The sequence below is a fragment of the Aotus nancymaae genome, unplaced genomic scaffold, assembly GCF_030222135.1.
Source record: "Aotus nancymaae isolate 86718 unplaced genomic scaffold, 86718_ANA_hifiasm-v0.15.2.pri h1tg000046l, whole genome shotgun sequence".
Taxonomy (NCBI): domain Eukaryota; kingdom Metazoa; phylum Chordata; class Mammalia; order Primates; family Aotidae; genus Aotus; species Aotus nancymaae.
In genome coordinates, this window is record NW_026988460.1 from 26,082,255 (window position 1) to 26,095,741 (window position 13,487).

At 39.4% G+C, this 13,487-nt stretch overlaps 1 protein-coding gene across 8 annotated transcripts in view; it reads left to right on the forward strand.

Moving 5' to 3' along the window:
* TMCC1 (transmembrane and coiled-coil domain family 1) overlaps positions 1-13,487 on the forward strand; it is a 255,738-nt gene that overhangs the window by 108,916 nt on the left and 133,335 nt on the right. Inside the window, exon 1 of one of the 8 annotated variants that reach the window (XM_012472858.2) lies at positions 6,196-6,392. The exons of the other annotated variants lie outside the window; for them this stretch is intronic. Within the exon in view, the coding sequence (XP_012328281.1) occupies positions 6,354-6,392 (39 nt within the window). The 5' untranslated portion in view covers positions 6,196-6,353. Of the gene's footprint in view, positions 1-6,195; positions 6,393-13,487 lie in introns of those variants that run through there. 8 annotated transcript variants of the gene reach the window in all.

Consider the following 13,487-nt stretch of genomic DNA (forward strand, 5'->3'; position numbering starts at 1 on the left):
TAGGTGCATATATATTTAGGATCGTTAGCTCTTCTTGCTGCATTGATCCTTTTACCATTATGTAATGTCCTTCTTTGTCTCTTTTGATCTTTGTTGCTTTAAAGTCTATTTTATCAGAGATGAGAATTGCAACTCCTGCTTTTTTTTGTTCTCCATTTGCTTGGTAAATCTTCCTCCATCCCTTTATTTTGAGCCTTTGTGTATCCTTGCATGCGAGATGGGTTTCCTGGATACAGCACACTGATGGGTTTTGGCTTTTTATCCAATTTGCCAGTCTGTGTCTTTTGATTGGGGCATTTATTCCGTTTACATTTAGGGTTAATATTGTTATGTGTGAATTCGATCCTGTCATTTTGGTGCTAGGTGGCTGTTTTGCCCTTTGGTTGATGCAGATTCTTCATTGTGTTGATGCTCTTTACCTTTTCGTGTGTTTTTGGAGTGGCTGGTACTGGTTGTTCTTTTCTATGTGTAGTGCCTCCTTCAGGAGCTCTTGTAGAGCTGGTCTGGTGGTGATGAACTTTCTGAGTTCTTGCTTGTTCACAAAGGATTTTATTTTTCCTTCACTTATGAAGCTTAGATTGGCTGGATACGAAATTCTGGGTTGAAAGTTCTTTTCCTTAAGGATGTTGAATATCGGCCCACACTCTCTTCTGGCCTGTAGGGTTTCTGCTGAGAGATCTGCAGTGAGTCTGATGGGCTTCCCTTTGTGGGTAACCCGACCTTTCTCTCTGGCTGCCCTTAGTATTTTCTCCTTCATTTCAACCCTGGTGAATCTGATGATTATGTGTCTTGGGGTTGCTCTTCTAGAGGAGTATCTTTGTGGTGTTCTCTGTATTTCCTGGACTTGAATCTTGGCCTGCCTTGTTAGGTTGGGGAAGTTTTCCTGGATAATATCCTGAAGAGTATTTTCCAGCTTGGATGCATTCTCTTCGTCACATTCAGGTACACCTATCAAACGTAGATTAGGTCTTTTCACATAGTCCCATATTTCTTGTTGACTTTGTTCATTCCTTTTTACCCTGTTTTCTCTAATCTTGCCTTCTCGTTTTATTTCATTGAGTTGATCTTCGACCTCTGATATCCTTTCTTCTGCTTGGTCAATTTGGCTGTTGAAACTTGTGCATGCTTCACGAAGTTCTCGTGTTGTGTTTTTCAGCTCCATTAATTCGCTCATATTCCTCTCTAAGTTGTCCATTCTTGTTAGCATTTCGTCAAGTCTTTTTTCAAGGTTCTTAGTTTCTTTGCATTGGGTTAGAACATGTTCTTTTAGCTTACGGAAGTTTCTTATTATCCACTTTCTGAAAGCTGATTCTGTCATTTCATCACACTCATTCTCCATCCAGTCTTGTTCCCTTGCTGGTGAGGAGTTGTGATCCCTTGTAGGAGGAGAAGTGTTCTGGTTTTGGGTGTTTTCATCCTTTTTGCGCTGGTTTCTTCCCATCTTTGTGGATTTATCCACCTGTTGACTTTGTAGTTGTTGTCTTTCTGATTTTGGTAATTTTAAGTCTGTTGTGGCAGAACTCATAAACCCCCTGCTCTTCCCCCCAGGTGTTCTGTCCCAGGGAGTTACGGTTTTATGATGTTCCCCTGTGCGGTTGCTGTTTTCCCTGCCCACAAGGTGGCAGCCTAGTCACACTCAGGTTGCAGAGGCTTCGCTAAGCTGCTGTGGGCTCCACCCAGCTTCCGTGTGAACTTCTGGGTGTAGTTAGAACTGCTTCCGCTATGTTGGCCCGCCCCTGTAGTGACGGAGTCTCTGTAGTGGCGGGTTGCCTTGGTAGATTGCCCTGGGAACAGCAGGGTGCCTATGGAGAACGCCCCTCCTCCACAGAGCTGGACCGTCCCGGTTTCAGTCTTCTTGCTGGGTAAGAGGGGACACCGTCTCATCTGATCTGCCTCCAGAGCCGCTGCGTTGGCTAAAGCAGCGGCTCTGAGATTCGTGGCGCTGGCCTGGCTCCCCGTTTCAGCTCCCCTTGCTGGCTTATAGGGGACTCAGACTCTCTCACTCTGTACAGTGAGCCGTTGCCTCAGGGTACCGGCCCAGCGGCTGCGCCGTTCAAGCCAGCGGTGCCAGCGGCGCTGGCGACCCGTGTGGCTTCTCTGCGTGTGAATCTCCTGGTCTGTGGGCAGTAAAAATCAGTCTGGAAATACGGCGTACACTCACCCTCTGTGCTTTCTCTCGGAGCTGCATTCCCGAGTTCCTCCTAAGCGGCCATCTTCACACACCATCTCCCTACTTTCTTATTTGTTAATGATGAGCTATTCCCATTTGGGCAGTTTGTAGGAAAATAGTTAACAAATCTGTGCAATTTAGAAAGGAGAAATGACTGAATTTTGTTACTATTTATGTTTCTATTCCATTAGTAAAAAACATTCTGCCGGGTGCGGTGGCTCAAGCCTGTAATCCCAGCACTTTGGGAGGCCGAGGCGGGTGGATCACGAGGTCAAGAGATCGAGACCATCCTGGTCAACATGGTGAAACCCCGTCTCTACTAATACAAAAAATTAGCTGGGCATGGTGGTGCGTGCCTGTAATCCCAGCTACTCAGGAGGCTGAGGCAGGAGAATTGCCTGAACCCAGGAGGCGGAGGTTGCGGTGAGCCGAGATCACGCCATTGCACTCCAGCCTGGGTAACAAGAGCGACACTCCGTCTCAAAAAAAAAAAAAAAAAAAAAAAAAACATTCTGAACACTTCTTTAGGCTGAAAACAGATTGCCTTCTTAGTGAGAGAAACTAAGTTTTACTTACCACTTGTTTCACACCTGTCTCTTTTTTTTTTCTTTGGATGGAAAGAATCTTATAGCGATGATTTGGGATTCTAGTTGCTTAAATCAATCAGAAACAGTATGTGTTTAAGGCAGTATGTCTTTCTGTAAGGCACTTCATTATTTCCACATCAGTATTTCATTAATCCTTCCTACATTCCTAGGAGATGATTTCAGAGTACTCTGTTTCATTATCTGTAGGAGAAAAATGGAGATACTGGTGCTCTTAGCATTCAAAAACCAAAAAAGCACACAACTTGGGTGCTGTGTCAACCTACTTTCTACTTGGAATTAAATTTTAATCAGTTAGCTTAACTATTAGGTTATATTGTGTTCTCTGAACCTTAGGTATGAAGGAGTCTTTACTCTTGGTTATAGTTGTTGATCTAAAACCTTTTTGGCTTTGGAAGTTTACAAAAAGCACACTTAGTTATGTTCAACCTTTTTCCTGCTTAAGGTTTTTAAGAGTAAAAGGTTTGTTTGGTTTGTTTTGAGACAGGGTCTCTGTGTCGCCCAGGCTGGAGTGCAGTGACAGAATCTTGGCTCACTGCAACCTCCGCCTCCCAGACTCAAGTGATCCTCCCACCTCAACCTTCTGAGTAGGTGGGACTACAGACCTGTGCCACCATGCCCAACTAATTTTTGTGTGTGTTTTTTTTTGTAGAGATGATGTTTTGCCATGTTGCCCAGGCTATTCTTGAACTTCTGAGTTCAATCGATCCGCCTGCCTCGGCCTCCCAGAGTGCTGGAATTACAGGCATAAGCACCCATATAAAAATGTTTTATATATACATTTTGGTTAGGTAATTTTTTTTTTTTGAGACTTGGCCTCCTATTATTTGTTTGAATTTGATGCGTCTTCTCTGGTCTTCCCGAGATATTATCAAATATGTGTGTTATTTTTTAGGCGAATATTTTAAAAAATTTTGCATCCTATTTGGTGATAATTGGATATTGGTAGTGTATGATATAGACATAGTTGAGAATAATCATTGCATAAAAACCTGTCTTTTCAACTTCATTTTTATGTTTCTTACCTCAAGAAAAAAGTTACAAACACTATATGGTTTCCTCATAATATTAAGGTTTTATTTATTTTTTGTTTTTAGAGATAGGGTCTCACCCTATTGCTTAGGCTGGAGCATCATGCCTCACTGCAGCATCAAATTCCTGGAGTTAGGCAATCCTCCCACCTCAGTCTCCTGAGTAGTTAGGACTATATAGGCACATGCTACCACACCTTGCTAATTTTTTTATTCTTATTTTTTATAGAGACAGGGTCTAGCTTTGTTGCCCAGGCTGGTCTTGAACTTCTGATGTCAAGTGGTCCTCCTGCCTTAGCTTCCCAAAGCATTGGGATTACACGTGTGAGCCATATTAAGGTTTTAGACAGAGAAATTACTACTTATTTGAAGAGTTGGGTACTACAGTAGTTTCCCCTTATCCATAGGAGATATTTTCCAAGACCCCAGTGGATGCCTGAAACTGAAGATAGTACTGAACCCTGTATATACAGTCTCGTGTCATTTAACAATGGGATACTTTCTGAGAAATGTGTTAGATGATCTCATCATTGTGAGAACATCATAGAGTGTCCTTACATAAACCTAGATAGCATAACCTACTATACATCTAGGATATATGGTATAGCCTGTTGCTCCTAGGCTACAAACCTATACAGCGTGTCACTGTACTGAATACTGTAGGCAGTTGTAATCCAGTGGTATGTATTTGTGTATCTAAACAGTTAAACGTAGAAAAGGTACAATAAAAATACAGTATTATAATCTTTTTTTTTCCCAAACATACTGCTAGTAGAGACAGAACAGTATTACAATCTTATGAGACCATTGTCATATATGTGGCTCATGTTAACCGAAAACATGACTGTACTATGTTTTTTCCTATACTCATATATCTGTGATAAAGTTTAATTCAGAAATTAGGCATAGTAAGATGTTAACAACAGTAACAATAAACTAGAACAATTAGAACAGTAGGCCAGCATCACTCCTCTTGTGCTTTGTGACCATTATTAGGTAAACTAAGGGTTGTTTGAATACAACACTGCCATAAGGCAATGGTCAATTTGATGACCAAATCGCTTACTCAGTGACTAGCAGGTGGGAGCTAGGGCTGGATATGCTGGACAAAGGGATGACTCACATCCCAGGTAGGATGGCATGAGGTTTTGTCATGCTACTCAGAAAGGCATGCAATTTAAAACTTCTGAATGGTTTATTTTTGGAATTTTCCATTTAAATATTTTTGGATTGCAGTTGACTGTCGGTAATGAACTGCAGGTAAGGGAGGACTATTGTAATACAAATTTTAGAGAGTTGTTTTGAGAAATCGGTGGGATAATAAATGTGAACTGCCTAACATAGTGACTGTACATAGTAGGCTCATTCCAACAAAGGCTTTAAATGTAGCATATGATATAATTTTGCTCACAGGAAGTTGAGAGGCACTGGAACAGGAAAAAATATATCTATATACCGATGAATTCTGCCCTAATCAGTTACTAAATTCATTCAGAAGTAATGAATAATTGCAAGAGGAGCACATAGACTGGAAAGTTTCCTTAAATGAATTGTTGTCCTCCCAGTGGTTGTCTGGAAGCAGACCCAAACAGAGGAAGAGTGGCAAAGTTGGGAAAAATTTTTGGAACTGCTCTTATGGTTATTTTTCATACCTCTTTAACTGCATTGATTCACTCTGAGCTGTTCCTTTTGTTTGTTTTGTGTGTAGATTTTTAAAAATTACTTTATTCCAACAAGGGAAGGCAATTACCTTAGGAGGCCACTTTAATGTGTTTAACTTTGGCACAAGTTGAAGTCACTGTCGGAGTATGCCTCTCTGCACCTGACATTCCTTCCTGAAGCAGGACCCCTCCCTGTGAATAAGAGGAAAGGCTTGGCCAATTATGCCAGACAAAGCCGCACAGCTGCCGAGCCCAGCTGGGAGGAGTTTCCTTCTTGAGCAGGGAGTTGGTACAGTCAGGGGCTTGCTTTTCACCACCTCCTTTTTTCACATTGCTTTACCTTAGAGGATTATCTAAGGTGGAGGTAGAGAAGGGAGAGTTGCTGTCTGCAGTGGACACTCTCCTCCGGGAGGTCTGGAGAGGGGAGGAATTGGTGTAGTTGCCCGTCTCCTACTTGGAGCAGATGCTGTCTGACCCCAGCACGCCTCTCCTCCTCCCACAGGGACCAGAACATCAGGTCTGTCCCCTGGAATTTCAGGTAGCACCACAGCGGCATCCTCGCCTAGTGGTCAGGTGGAAAGGGAAGGGGTGGTCCTTGTGTCTGGACCCCTCACAGCTGACTCACAGGAAGTGCTAGAAGAGCTTGGCACTGGACGCAGCGGCTTCAGGATTACTGCCCCACCCGCCCTGCCCTCTCCCACGTAGGGTTTGCAGTGTCTCTTGATAGAACAATGAAGGCATTCCAAGTTTGCTAAGACTCCCAGGGAAATTCTTTGCACTTCTCTGGCAGTCTTCAAAATGTTCTGCCACCGACTTTCCCAAGAAGCTGTTGTTTAAAAAACCTTTCCTTCGTGGATTGCTTTGTCTGAAGATCCTCTGAGTGATCATGGTTCAGCGCTTTAGCCTCAGGAGGCAGCTCTCCAAGGTGGGTCGGTAGTTTTGTGTGTTTGTGGAGGGGAAACTCTCACTTGCTTCAGCATGGTTCCTTTTTCTCTGGAACTGTTCTGTCAAGCCTGCCGTCCTCCAGTGCTAAGGAGGGGCTGGGGGAGGAAGCGCTGCCTTTTGTTCTTTCATCTGACAGGCACAAAGCTTGAAGGCTGACTGCGCTGGCAACCCCAGATTGTTGTGTTCCCCTAAAACTGCAGCTGTCATCTGAATTTGGGCAAAGTCGTAGTTTGCTCCTGAGATAGAATTTCCAGAAGGGTGTGTGTAAAAGAGATAATTGTGGGTTGAAAGTGTGTATTTAATTAGCAATTAATCTAGCAGCTTGTGGACCAAGAGGAGAAAACCTTGTTGGTCTGTGGAATCAGTGCTTTTATACATTTCACTATTAAACTGAGAAAAACTACCACAAAATAGTTCAACAAGCAAGACTTGCATTAAAATATTAAAATGAGTGGTTGTGTTGAGAAACTTGAATACTTAATGAAGTACGTGAAAAGCAGTTTTGGAGAGGCTCGCAAAGCAGTTTTTACAGAGTTCTGACTGAAAAGCAGGTTCCATGTGTACAGCTTTTGGGGAAAAGTTTTTTTAACCTGAGAAAATCATACTTAAAATAGTAAAAAGGTGAAGCACTGATTTAAGAGAGGATGGTGATTTATGAAATCAGCCAGCCCTCCTTGATCCAGTCATTGAGTTTAGCTAGTACAGAAACTAATAAGCAAAGAGGTGTGGTAAGAGTTGAGCTTTATTTCAAAACCCATTGTTTTCTTTAAAAGCTCTATTTAAAAAAAATATAGCAATTGGTGGCTCAGTTGTGTTGTAGTTCATTCCCTGAATACAGAAGCTTAAACAAATAGTAAATCAGTAGGCATTCTTCACTGCCTTGGCTATTAATCAGAATTATTAAATCCTGAAATGTGTTGTGATCTTAAGGGAAAACCTTTAGTTCCTCACAGATGACCCCAGTGTAGAGTGTGTACACTGACGCAGAAATGAGCTAAGTGCTTGCCTCCATCCCTGTGTCAAATTACGTAGCTTTTCTTGGGACCTCTAAAGCTAACGGGATTTTTAGGAGTATTAAAATATATTTTACTTGCTTCCCTTACCTCCTGCTCCATGGGGTGTGTGTGGTGTGTGTGTGTGTGTGTGTGTGTGTGTGTTTGAAAGCCTCCACATTTCTCCTACACAATAAAAAGAATCATTTTTCTTGCTCTTTCAATGTCTGCCAGTGTTTGTATTTTTATATATGTAGTACATTTAAAAAGCAGATGGGTAGATTCTCAGGGCAGTGACATTCCTGCACAAGAGTGTCTGATAGTTGAGAGCCAGGTGATACTTTTCTAATTAGAAGATAATACATTATGGGTATTTTGCTGCCAATACTTCTCTCCCAATTATTTTTTAAACTTTACCCTTTTCACTCTATACTATGTATATGACAATGGTTTACAAAAAGGACATTTTCGATGGAATAGGATGCATCCTTTCTATAATTCGAAGAAATGAAAGGTACATTACTTAAAAACATTCAAAGATGTAGCCTTTTTTCATTCCTTTTACTGGTGATACCCCTCTTGCTCATTTTAATGTGATTTATGGATCCTGTAATGGTTGATCTAGACCAAATCTAAGGAAATTTGTTGTCTATCAAATTTGTTGTTCTATCAGAGTAATGAACTGAAAAAATATTTTTTATTATTTCAGTCTGTAAGCACTTAAATATGAAGGAGAAACCAAATAGTTATGTTAGTGAGTTTAAAAACAAAAAAAACTCAGCAAATGGACCAGCCTGCTCAACATGGTGAAACCTTGTCTCTACTAAAAGTACAAAAAGTAACTGGGCATGGTGGTATGTGCCTGTGGTCCCAGCTACTTGGGAGGCTGAGGCAGGAGGATCACTTGAACCCAGGAGGTAGAGGTTACAGTGAGCCAAGATCGTGCACTGCACTCCAGCCTGGGAGACAGAGCGAGGCTCTGTCTAAAAAAAAAAAAAAAAAAATCAGCAAATGCATTGTGTCTCTGTTTATCTTTTCAGCGTAATCCATAGGTTACCGAGAGCAGGGGACCTGCCATGTCCCAGTTTATGGTATTTCTGGCACACATTGAACACTTGAAATTGGTTTTTCATAGATTAAAATAAAACCACAGTTGAATAGCAGCAATTTCAGATATTTCCAACTTTAGTAACAAATATTTTTGCTAATAAGAAGTAATTTTCCACAAGAATAGAGTTGTCAAGAGATTTGAGTTTTAAAAGCAATTTTCTATTTTAACAAAAAGAAGTACTGATGTGACCATCTTTAAATTGTCTTGGAAATTTTCTGAAAGAAGATATAAATGTTTGCAGTAATTTCAAGACTAATATTCACTTTAGATGCTTTTTATATTAACGTTGTATAAGGTTGTAGTCGTGCTTACTTACACTGGGTATTTTCCTAAGAATATTCGGCTGGGCGCAGTGGCTCACACCTGTAATCCCAGCACTTTGGGAGGCCGAGGTGGGTGAATCACAAGGTCAGCAGTTCGAAACCAGCCTGGCCAACATGGTGAAACCCCATCTCTACTAAAAATACAAAAAAAATTAGCTGGGCATGATGGTGTGCACATGTAATCCTAGCTACTCAGGAAGCTGAGGCAGGAGAATCGTTTGAACCCGAGAGGTGAAAGTTGCAGTGAGCTGAGATTGTGCCACTGTACTCCAGCCTGGATGACAAAGCGAGACTCCGTCTCAAAAAAAAAAAAAAAAATTCAAATGATTGGTGTAAACTGGTAGATGTTCACATCTGAATTAAGAAAAAAGGAGGAGGTAATTTAAGTTTTAGGTGAAGTAAAAAACATGCCATTTTAAGAAAGATGCTCACCTATTGTTTTTGACTGGATTTCAGTTACGTGACTCACAGAAAAGTTCTCGATTTTCCTTGCCATTTTAGATTGTTTTCTTCTTTTATAGTTATCTTACATGTGACTTCAAGAATACTTATTAAGGAAATCTTTTTCTTCCTGCCCCCTGTCTCCTGCGCAAGCCATCCAAAATAGATTGGAACCTGTCAATGTGGATATTTCATTTAATTCTCTTAATGATTCTTGAGTTAGGTGGGATCAGCTTGTTTTTTTAATCATTAAAAGAAACAGTTTCAGAGAAGTTAAGTCATTTGCACAAGATCAACAGAAAGTAGAGTCAAATGTAGGTCTACAAGCAAACTCATTCTGTTTTCCCACACCAACTGCCTCCCTAAATTTCTGGCATGTTAATCATTCTCACTATCGTGGTCTCCGATGTTTTTCTGCGTTTATCTAAGATAGAAAACGATAAATAAACTTGAGTAACTTGGGTAACTTCCTTAGAGCAGCCCTTTCCTGTAGAGCTAAAGTATGTATTGAATAGAGTTTGAACTTAACAGTCAAACTTGATAAAATATTTCCCATAATTAAATTTGCTTTCTTTGGGCAGAGAAATATTGATTTGAATAAGATCATTGATTTAATAAAGCCATATTAAATATGTAGTAACTAGACGTAAGTTGAAACTTATCTGCATGCAGTTGTGAAACTTTAAATTGCACCACCTTTTAAAGAACTTCTATTAAGGAGAAAAATTTACTCTTGAGTTTCTGTAGTAATGTTTAAGGATGAAATACAATGAGTTAGACGTTCAGAAAGTCCTTAAATTACTCTGACCTTCACTCTGATCAGAGGAAACTATTGTCCAAAATCTTTTATGGGTAGTAGAAAATCAGTTTTTTCTGAAGTGTGATAAAGGGTTGGGGAGCTTTGAGAAAACTTGTAAAGATTATTTCAGTAAAATATTATACCCTTTTATTTTAGTTTTGAATGGTAATTATTATCATAGTTCAAAATTTTTAATTACATAACTGAAATCTCAGCTTCTAGCTGTGTCATTTCATGTAGTTCACACCCTATCGCTGTAGATAACCAGTTTCTTATTTATCCCACTGTTTATGCATATGTAAGCAAATGTGAACATCTATTTTCTGACTTTTCTAACATGAAGGATAAATGCCATACCAATTATTCTAAGATAATAAGTCAAAACTTTAATTTTCCAGATGTGGATCTGAATAGCTCAGTTTGGAGTTCACATTTATTTTCACATTTTCATGCAAGACTTACTTTAGGGTAGAGGTAGCCTCACAGCACCTACTTTCTATATTAAAGTTCATTGAAATAACAGTAAATCAGTGATGATTCTTTTTCAGTCATACCATATTTTCTTCCTGTTCTATTTGAGAGCTTTCTTTTGCTGTCTTTACATTTTTCATATGGTGAAAAAACATAGAAAGTAAAAATCCTACCAGTATGTCTCAGTTTGACCTGTGAAGAGATTAGTAGCTGAGAAATAGGTTTGTGGCATCTTTTCCCAGTTCTACTGTTGATTTGTTGAAATTATTTAATACAGACTTATAAAACAGTTGGAAATATTTTAGTCTAAAAATGCTGTCCTTGTTGTTTCCACATCTCATACTGTCCTGTCACTTGGTATCAGTTTGTTATTAGTAAAAGAAAATTAAGAAGTAGAGAAATGTTGGTTAGATTTTGAATTTTTAATAAAACCTGTTGCTTTTTTTTAGAAGTAGTTTCCTTTGAATTTCTACCTGATTTCTTTTGGATTTATGGTTTATGATACTTGACCGACTTAATCTTTCTGTGAATATCTTTTTAAAAGTATATAGGGATCTCTTATTTTCATCTTGAGTAGGTTAATTAGGGGTGTTTAAAAGTATTTTGATGACTAAAATGGTAAATTTTATGTATATTTTACCACAGTTTTTTAAAAGGTATGTTGAACCCTCTTGATTATAAGCACTAGGTGGGTACAGTGAAGTAGTATAGTATTATATGTAATAACAGCCCTGAATGCATAGGTAGAGTCAGTACTGGGTGCATGTTTTCAAATAATGGAAGGACATACCTCTCCTTCTTACGCTTTTTATTTAATAAATTTTCTCTAAGTTACTCTAGACATTAACAAGCTTCATACTTGGAAATGTGATGTTTTGCATTTATACTTTACTAATGGTTAAACATAATATCTCCTTGTTAATCATTAACCCACTTTTAGGAGGCTTAAATCAGGTAGCATTCTAATTGCTACTATGATATGTCTATCTGCTTTCTAGAACTTAAATACTCAAGTGTCCAACATTATTGGAGATCAGTCATTTTGGTATTTTGCAAAACCAGAATAGGAAGATTGATGTTGTTCTTCTGTTACGTGAAATGACACCCCAGTAAGATGAATTTTATGTATTGTTGGTGTAGTGGGAATGGTTAAGGAATAGAGAATGACTTCCCTATTCAAACACTTTTGGAAATAATAGGCTAAAAATAGAGAAACTAATTTAGAAATATGTGTAATTCTGAAATGCTTTCATGATAGTGATGTCAGTTTAAATTTTTAAAACAGTAATAAATTACCAACCATGTAGATCTGAGAGAGCAAAATATGCTCCCCAGAGAAGATAGTTAAGTCTCCTTGGAGATTGCAAAGTTTTCTGTGTTCTAACTACATGTTTCCTTGACCTTAAGATTTAGGAAATTGTATCTCTATGGATTTGTATCATTTAGACTCCTGCATAAACATCAGTACTTAGAAACACCCTAATGAAATTTCCCATCTCTATTCAGTGAGCAAGTACATTTAGATATTTAGATATATATAGACTGATAAGGATCTGATTACCTTTCTGAATCTAGCTAAAGAGGGAAAAAGGAATTATATGTCATTCATCTGAAGACAGTAGTGACACAATATTTGAGGTGTCCCTGGGTCTGACATACCTAACCCAACTGTTATATTAACAATAAAAACACATTTCTGGGGCCGGGCGCGGTGGCTCACGCCTATAATCCCAGCACTTTGGGAGGCCGAGGCGGGTGGATCACGAGGTCAAGAGATCGAGACCATCCTGGTCAACATGGTGAAACCCCGTCTCTACTAAAAATACAAAAAAAAAAAAAATTAGCTGGGCATAGTGATGCATGCCTATAATCCCAGCTACTCAGGAGGCTGAGGCAGGAGAATTGCCTGAACCCAGGAGGCGGAGGTTGTGGTGAGCCGAGATCACGCCATTGCACTCCAGCCTGGGTAACAAGAGCGAAACTCCGTCTCAAAAAAAAAACAAAAAACACATTTCTGTTTGCCTTGCAAAGTTTTGAATGTATATTTTGTGACTTCAAGAGTCACCTTGCCTGCTATTCAAATTAAGGCTAACGGCTAGCTTTTCTTGAGGGATACAGTCTATGTGAAAGTCCCCATTCTGGTTTCTAAATTTGCTGAGTGTTTAAGCAGTATTTCATCTTCTGCCATTAAAGTTGTCAGAAATAGTACTTTTTGCTGATAAATGGAAGATTCTATTAACTTCCAAATATATTCTGTGTCTATCTCCAAATAAAACAAAAAATAACATATGGTAATCAAATGGTACTCAGCAACCACCTGAAAAGTCATAGAAAAGATGATGGCACACATTCCCAGGAGATGCCCCTCTGTTTTTCCTCCAACCTCTTTTACTCTAGTAAAAGTAGTTCCCTATAAGAGTCAAAAGAGGGGCCAGGCACAGTGGCTCACGCCTGTAATCCCAGCACTTTGGGAGGTCAAGGCAGGTGGATCACGAGGTCAGGAGTTCGAGACCAGCCTGGCGAACTTGGTGAGACCCCGTCTCTACTAAAAATATAAAAATTAGCCAGGCGTGGTGGCATGTGCCTTTAATCCCAGCTACTCAGAAGGCTGAGCCAGGAGAATCACTTGAAACTGGGAGGCGGAGGTTGTAGTGAGTCAAGATCATGCCATTGCACTCCAGCCTGGGCAACAAATAATAAAAATAAAAAGAGTCAAAAGAGGAATAAGCAGTGAGAAAGATTGTTATATCTGATAGTACCATTCTAATTCTATAGCTTTGAATATTGTAAAGTATATATTAGTATCATTTTGGTTCTCTTCTTGGTCATTTCACCCATACTAGTCTCCCAGATATGCTTTTGCCAAGATGTTCACTGTTTCCCTATTGCTAAATCCAGTTTTCAATTCTTAATTCTCATCTTAGTTTTCAGCAACATT